The following is an 8,680-nucleotide window of genomic DNA, read 5'->3' on the forward strand; positions in this document are numbered from 1 at the left end:
TATCAAATAATTTCTTGCATATTAAATACATAACAAAATCGAAGACATGATCAGGCTTGGCAATAATAAAAAATTCAGAGTATTAAATTCTCCAAAACATGATGCTTAGACTCGCTCTGACTGATGGGTGTTAATGTTATGGAGACTGACTGGGTGAACGTTTCTAAGGACTAAGATGGGCACATCTGATTAGTCAGGCACAGGACCAGGAAGCCAGGGGTCAGAGGTCGCCAGTGTAAGTGAGACAGGCCTGTTTGACCTTCAGTGAGACGGTCTGAGGGTCTGTTCACAAGCATAAAAGCTGCCTGTGTCAGAGGCCAGTTCCACTGGCTGCGCATGTCCATGCATAAGTGCATAAGCACATGGTATTTCACAGTATAAGAGCAGGGGGTCAATGCACACAGAGTCTCTATGCACACAAAGTCTGGGTGTGACAGCAGGGTAACACCTGTAAGAACTGAGCGGTACCAGCTGCTGTAATGCAGCCAGCTCATTGGCCCTGGTGGCCGGATGCTTCTATGGAGTCCTCCTGGAAGGAGAGCAGGCTGGTGCGACGGGCCTGCAGCCTGGGGGGCTCTGGCTCCGCCCTCGCACCACCCCGCCTCCGCCCTGCCTCCTCGTCCAATCGCTTTCTGCCCTGGGCGCCGCAGGGCGGAGCCTCCTCCGGCTGGGTGCTGTGGGCCGAGGCGCTGCTGCACAGTGAGCTCTCTGTGCTCTCGTGGCCACGCCCCCTGCTGGGCGGAGTCTCTGCGCTGAAGGCGGGGTTTAGCTCCCGCAGTTTCCTCCTCAGCTGCCGGCTGGTGCTCTTGTAGAAAAACAGCTCCTTCTCCAGCTCCTGGATCCGCCCCTCGCTTGACCTCACACTCTTCCCCGCCCCCTCACCCCGGGCCTCTGCCAACAACCAAACACACAGTCACCACTAAAACCAAACACACAGTCAGCAATAACACCCAACACATAGCCAGCACAAACACCAAACTGCTGCGCTACACACACACACACACACACACGGTACACAGGGCGGTAGTGTAGTATAATGGGTAAGGAGCTGGTCATTTAACCTAAAGGTCGCAGGTTCAATTCCCCGGTAGGACACTGCCGTTGTACCCTTGAGCATGGTACTTAACCTGCACTGCTTCAGTATATATCCAGCTGTATAAATGGATGCTGTGTAAATGCTATGTAAAAAGATGCTCTGGATAAGAGCACCTGCTAAATGCCTGTAATGTAATGTAATGTAATGGTACAGCCTGTTCACCTGTGAGCTGGTGCAGGAGCTGCTGCAGGCTCTGCTGATGCTCTCTCTGCTGCTCTGTGAGCCGGCGGTCAGCGGCCAGCGTGAGGCGCTGCAGAGCAGCCTCCAGCTCCCGGGCCACGCCCACCTGCTCCTGCAGCTGCAGCTGCAGCTCCTCGCAGTGCAAATGCAGCCTCCTCTCCTCCTCACGCAGGTTCACCACCTGAGAGGGAGGAGCAGGAGGGGGAGAGAGAGAGAGAGAAAGGAGTGAGAAAGGGAGAGAGAGAGAGGAAGAAAGGAGGGAGAGAGAGGGGAAGAACGGACAGGGAGAGGAGAGGAGTAACAGAGATGCAGTAGTGTGAGATGACACACCAGAGATGACTAAATGAATCTGGTTTAGCATGGGGGTTTTTACAGAGCTGGGATCACTGACCTTGTCGAAGTAGCTGAGCAGCAGTGCTTTAATGTGTGGGGGGGGCAGGGTGCTGAGCCTGTCCATCATGTCTCCCTCGCTGGGGGGCGCGGCCGACGCCCACTGCCTGCTGTGGATGGAGGCGTTTTTATACTCCACCACTGCGTCCAGCACCTCTATGGCCTCCTCCACCTGAAACAGGGTGTGCTCCTCCTGCACAACAAGAGAGCCGTTAACACCACCTCCAAATCAAAACTCCTCCATGTAAACCCCACCTTCCAATCTGAACCCTTCTCCAATCTAAATTCCACACCCCATCTAAATCCCACTCCCAATCTTAACCGCTCCCCCATATAAACCCCACCTTCCAATCTAAACCCTTCCACCAGTCTTATTTCCACCCAATCTAAACCCCACCTCCCCATATAAACTCCCCTCACCACTGTGAACAGCCAATGACAGAGAGACAGTGAGTGATGTAATGGGGCGGGGCCTGACCTCAGCAGTGAGCACGCTGCCGTCGCTCAGCCTGTCGTCCAGGGCGTCCCGCCTCCTGCACAGCTGCTCCCTCTCCTCACGGAGGCGCTCCAGCGCAGCCCCGCCCTGCTGCTCCAGCTCTCTGTCCATCACGCTGAGCCGAGCGGACAGGCTGAGCAGGTCCCGCTCCAACACCTCCAACACACACACACACACAGCGTCAGAGTTACACTCTCACACACACGGACAGGCTGAGTAGGTCCCGCTCCAACACCTCCAACACACACACAGCGTCAGGGTTACACTCTCACACACACTCACACACACACACACACACACACACACAGCGTCAGGGTTACACTCTCATACACACACACACACACACACACACACAGCGTCAGTTACACTCTCACACACACGGACAGGCTGAGCAGGTCCCGCTCCAACACCTCCAACACACACACAGCGTCAGGGTTACACTCTCACACACACACACACACACACACAGCGTCAGGGTTACACTCACACACACACACACACACACACACACTCACATACACACACGCACACACACCTGGCTGGAGCGGAGCTTCTTCAGGTGTATGTGACTCCTCTCCTGAGAGAGCGCCTCCCTGTGTGCCACCAGCTCCTCTCTTCGCTGAAGCTCCTCCCTCAGCTCCTCCAGGCCACGCCTCTGCTGCAGCACCCGCTCCTCCTCCTGCTCCAGCCACCGCCGCTGCTCCTCCAGCTGCAACCGCAGGGGGAGGCGTTACTGACCCCGCCCTAACCCCAATAACCCCACCCTCTCACTATGACCCTGCCCTAACCCCACCCTCTCACTCTGACCCTGCCCTAACCCCACCCTCTCACTCTGACCCTGCCCTAACCCCACCCTCACACTCTGACCCCGCCCTAACCCCATCCCACGCACACTATAACCCCACCCTAACCCCAATAACTCCACCCTCTCACTATGACCCTGCCCTAACCCCACCCTCACACATTGACCTAGCCCTAAACCCACCCTCTCACTCTGACCCCACCCTAACCCCACTAACCCCACCCACTCACTCTGACCCCGGCCTAACCCCACCCATTCACTCTGACCCCACCCTAACCCCACTAACCCCACCCACTCACTCTGACCCCACCCTCTTACTATGACCCTGCCCTAACCCCACCCCCTCACTCTGACCCCACCCAAACCCCACCCTCTAAGATGAAGGTGCTTTAAACATGCCTGTGCTTCTGTGCTGCTGCACTGAGACTCTGTCTTCTGCTGCGGAACCTTCGGGCGGATGTTGAGGCCCGGCTCTGCCATCCTCCGCTGGGTGTGGCCCTGGCGAAGCTCCGCCTCCAGCAGCTGCAGGTTCTTCGCCTGACTGGCCCTCAGGGAACACGCCTCCACAGACTCTGACCCACACTTGGAGCTGTCCCCATAGTAAGACTCCGCCTCCACACAGACACTGTCACCTGGACGGCAGACACAAATAGACGTGTAGACAACCGCATCCATACAAATACACCTGTAAACACACAAGCACACCTGTAAACACACAACTACACCTGTACCCAGAACAGGTATACCTGTATGGGCTCAGCTCCCTCACTGACCAACGTTTCTAACGGACACACACTCTCTCTCTCTCTCTCACACACACACACACACACACACACAATCCTGCACTCCCAGAGATAACAGACCCTGTTAGTACCTGCAGCGGGTGCAGCCTGCCGTTGGAGGTTTGGGCGGAGCCTCAGGCCCCTCCCCCCAGGGGTGTAACCAGGTGAGGGGCGGTCACAAGGTCTGTGTGTCCAGGTGAGGTTGAGAGAGCGCCTGCACAGACACAGCCATTAAACACCATTCCACATACGCTGTAGCTTAATGGCTATGGAACTGAGCTTGCAACCCCAAGGTCGTAGGTTCAGTCCCCCAAGTGGGGCACTTCTGCGGTACCCTTGAGCAAGGTAACCATTCACCTTCTTCAGTAAATGCCCAGCTCTCTTAATAAACGGTATGCAAAAATGCCCTCTGTGTAGGTTGGTCTGGAAAAGACCGTCTGCTTAAATGACTATTGGTAAAAAGCACTGTATAGACACACAGCTATTAAACAGCACTGCACTGTCTGGACTGATGAGGACCAGCTGAGCGGCTGATTGGCTGCTCCCACCTAAAGGCCTGGCTCTGGTCTGCCTCTTCCTCCGCTCCCTGCTGCTCTTCCTCCTCTTCCTCATGGTCCTGCAGCAGCACCTGATCCTCCTCCTCCACCTGTGCCTTCAGCAGCTGGCTGCGTGTCCTGAAGCAGGCCATCACCCTCTCCAGAGAGTACGCAGGAGGGCTGGTGTGCACCTGGCCACACCACACACAGCAAGACACCATATTACACACCTGCCCACACACACACACACCTCTACAGGTCACACATCTACACATCACACACACTCACACACACACACATACACACACACCTGTTACATTGTGTGTGAGCCTGTGTGCGTGGTTGTGTGAAAACGTGACTGTGTATGTGTGTGCATGCTTGCACACGTATGTGTATGTGTATATATGTGTGTATGTGTGTGTGGGCAGACACGCTACCTTCCTGACACTGGGGCTGCCATGGTTACGGGACTCTCCGTGTAGGTGTGTAATCAGGGGGACGCTGTAGGGCCGGCGGGCGGACGGACAGGTGCTGGAGGTGAGGAGGTCCCGCAGGCGTTCGATAAGCAGCTGCTGCTCCACCAGCTGCTCACTCTGCAACATCAGCACAGCGCACACATAAATGCAGCCATTAGATCATAAACAAAGAGATAATTTAATAGATTATTTAATTCTCAGTCTGCAGCACAGTTTCCCTTTGGAATGTGTGCCGAGTTGAGAACGTTAGTCCTGTAGAATGTCTGTGCTGTAGAATCTTGGCGTTGTAGTATGTTGGTGCTGTGGAATGTCGGTGCTGTGTTACGTTGGTGCTTTAAAATGTTGGTGCTGTGGAATGTTGGTGCTTTAAAATGTTGGTGTTGTAGAATGTTGGTGCTGTAGACTCACCTGCAGGCGACTCCCGTTGCGCTCGTGCTGCAGGGTTGCCAGGAGAGCCTCACACTGCTCCTGCAGGCTGCGCACCTGCTCCTGCAGATCCTTCACCTGCTGCTCCCTCTCTGAGAAAAGTTGCTCATCAGCAGCCAGGGCTTCCTATACAAGAGGAACACCCGGGTCCTTACAAGTCATAAAACACAGACTGCACTCAGATACACACTGCGTCCTTACAAGACATAAAACCCAGACTGCACTCAGATACACACTGCGTCCTTACAATTCATAAAACACAGACTGCACTCAGATACACAAAGCAGAACACTCACACACACAAACACACACACACACCAGCAGGTAAAAGCAGAACACTCAGACACACACCTGGCACCTGTTGAGCTCCCTGCGCAGCTGCAGGACATTGGTGCACTGGAGCTCCGCCCCCAGCTCCGTCCCCCTGCCATCCCCGTTGTGGGCGGGGCCCTCGTTCTCCAGCTCCTCCTGCACCTCCAGCCACTCCTGCACACGGACGGAGTGGGCGGGGCCGGGAGCGGAACCTCGCGCCTCCAGCAGCAGACCGGCGGCCTCCTGCGTGAGGGCGCGGTACTGCAGGCTCCTCCTCCTCTGCCGGGCCAGCTCCTCCTGCAGGGCCTGGAGGCGGGCCTGCTGGGACTTGGCCTCGCCCGACCTGGCACGCAGCTCCGCCCCCGGCTCCGCCCCCAGCTCCGCCCCCAGGTTGAGCGTGGGCTGGTTGCGCACGTCGCGGGCGCGACTGGCGAACAGCAGCGAGCTGAGCGACTCCTGCAGGCAGGCGGGGGCGGGGCTCACGCAGGCGATCATCAGCGTGCGGGCGCTGCCGCCCAGCGAGTCGCGCAGCAGCCGCGTGATCTTGGCGTCGCGGTACGGCACGTGGGTGCGGCGGCGCGGGCTGGCCAGCGCGCGGATCACGTTGCCGAGCGCCAGCAGGCCGGTGTTGATCTGCACGGACTCCTGGAAGTGGCGGGGTGAGGCACCCGAGCCGAGCCGCTCGGAGCCCGCCAGGTCCACCAGGTGGAACTTGGAGGCCAGGGAGAGGGGGGCGGGGTCCGAGCGGCGCTGCGTCACGACGATGGTCAGCAGGGCGTGGGAGCGGCTCGAGTGCTCGTTCATCTGATTGGACCCCGTGCGCCGCGCCGCATTCCCCGCCCCCAGCAGCGTCAGGAACTCCTCCCCCGACTCCACCACCTGCTCCCGCGCACCAATCAGGACTGAGGACAACAAGCGTGTCCGTCAGGGGTACAATGGCTGTGGCCCACCAGGGCAGGAAGCCAAATCCCACCCCAGGCAGGACAGGTATGTGTGGTTGCATATACAGGTGTGTACGTGGGGGTACTGGTATATGTACAGGTATACATGTATAGGTGTGTATAGTTGTATATACAGGTGTGCACCGGTGTGTACAGGTGCATGCACAGGTACAGGTACACAGGTACAGGTGTGTATAGTTGTATATACAGGCGTGCACTGGTGTGTACAGGTGCATGCACAGGTACAGGTACACAGGTACAGGTGTGTGCTCACCTGTGTTCCCTCGCTCGTCCTCGCGGATGTGCAGGGGTTTGGGGGAGGTCTCCAGCTCCAGCAGGTCTCTCAGCTCCTCCTTGTACACCTCCACATAGGAGGCCCTGACTGAGGAGGTGGTGTCTGGCATCCGTGCCAGCTGCAGGAAAATCTCCTCTACGGCCCGGGGGATGATCCCGCTCCGCCCCCCCGAAGCAGACACTGCAGCCAGAGAACAGAGTAACAGCAGTCTGGCTTTGACACAATCAGCAGCAGATCTGTATAAGTACAGTAATCAAATGCATCCTTTCTCTCTGTTCCAAAGCTTAACTTAATAACCAATGGAATAAACCATTACCAAACCACTTTTCAAGGGGTAATCACTCACCTACAGGTCCCCCACTGATAGTGTAGGTTTTTCCAGATCCCGTCTGCCCATAAGCAAACACAGTGGCATTGTAGCCCTCCAGCAGCGACGTCACCAGCGGCTGCACGCAGGTTCTGTACAGCTCGTCCTGCTGGGCCCCGGGACCAAAGGCGAAGTCGAACGTAAAGGCACGCTGGTTCCCCACGATCACCTGCCCGGGGTGCGCGGGCGAGACCTGCACGCACATGTTCGGCTCGCGCAGCGCCTCGCGGGGCAGCAGCGGCCGAACGCGCACGGCCACCTTCACCCGGGACTCCGCCATCGCCGAGGACGCGCGGTCACCGCTTTCACACACAACGGGCTGCTCCACAATGCAATGGGAATGTCAAACACAAAAGAAAATTACTTTGACATTTTATATACCAAGTGACTTATGCTCCAGGTAACTGAAATGACATATCGCACGTGGGAGTGTACCAACGCTGGTATTGCATTGGTACGAAGTACTGTCAAGCGCCTACAAATGAAAGTGCATAGGGGAGAAGGCTCAAACGCTTAATATCTCACAAATTTGTAGAACCCAAAAATGGCCTCCGAAAATAGAATTTAACTTACAGCTAACGTTATGTGCACATTTAAGTGCAAATCAGTTAACAAGCAAATTATTTCCCAGCTAACAATCTATCTACTTCAGTACCTGACAAAACAAAGACTGACAAGACATTAGCTAACTGAGCGACAACCACAGTCAGTTAGCTAATTGACTAACATAAGCTAATAGTTATATTCTAACTAACCGTTAGACTAGCTAACTTTTGCTTGTATATAACTATAGAAAACAAAGTTTTTTTCACTTAAAACAATGCTCACACCAGATAAAGTTAATGACTTTAGAACGTAACTGGTAATTTAGTTTAGCTGCTAAACTTACCATAAAGTTAAGAATATTTCACGAGGTCGAGTTATTCCATCAACTTTCTAGTTATTCCATGAACTTCTCATATGAGCTCGTGGCTAGCGAACTGTAGCGTGGACGAGAAAGATTGTTGTTTCCATTAAAATCGTAAAAATGTCGAATACTGCAACATAATCATAGTTATTTGGGTCCAGGGAGTTAAATGAGCACTAGAACACTACAGCTGGAACTGTAAACATTTATTTAACAGCTAGCTGTCACCATCGCCTTCTTTCTTTGCTTTTACTTGAGTTTTTTGTTTCTCGTGGTTCCCTAGCAACAACCGAACGTTTTCAACAGATTAGTCAACAAGAGCGCGTCCACAAGACGGCTGTTTATGGAGTGGAAAAGCGACAGCGCCACCTACTGAGCGGTACAAGAACCCACACGTCGTATTAAGCCTGGTTTACAGCCGCCGCGAACAAATATGCCCACTAACCGGTATACAGTATATTGGGAATAAATACTCACACGAACCTGTGATTTGGCAGATGGCATATCTGCCATACCATTAAACACAGTTTGGCCATTTAATATCTTTGTGATAGTTACAACCGATACACTAATCCCATCCTACTCAAGTAAAACTGTCAATCAGTTGTTAAATATTTTTTAAACCCATTATCAACCTTGTCAGTGACTAAATGGACCAACATACTGCAGTAATA

At 54.5% G+C, this 8,680-nt stretch overlaps 1 protein-coding gene across 1 annotated transcript; it reads right to left on the reverse strand.

Annotated features, from left to right (window-relative positions):
• Positions 1-298: 298 nt before the first annotated feature.
• Positions 299-8,619, reverse strand: LOC118237112 (kinesin-like protein KIF27). Its single transcript, XM_035435558.1, has 14 exons — positions 7,989-8,619; positions 7,079-7,418; positions 6,712-6,912; positions 5,536-6,398; positions 5,167-5,310; positions 4,720-4,875; positions 4,295-4,473; positions 3,839-3,960; positions 3,364-3,596; positions 2,698-2,871; positions 2,145-2,318; positions 1,668-1,859; positions 1,259-1,457; positions 299-891 (listed from the first exon to the last, which is right to left on the reverse strand). The coding sequence occupies exons 1-14, from the start codon at positions 7,989-7,991 to the stop codon at positions 491-493; spliced, it is 3,381 nt and encodes a 1,126-aa protein (XP_035291449.1). The 5' UTR covers positions 7,992-8,619; the 3' UTR covers positions 299-490.
• Positions 8,620-8,680: the final 61 nt, after the last annotated feature.

The sequence above is a fragment of the Anguilla anguilla genome, chromosome 10 (genome assembly GCF_013347855.1).
Source record: "Anguilla anguilla isolate fAngAng1 chromosome 10, fAngAng1.pri, whole genome shotgun sequence".
NCBI lineage: Eukaryota > Metazoa > Chordata > Actinopteri > Anguilliformes > Anguillidae > Anguilla > Anguilla anguilla.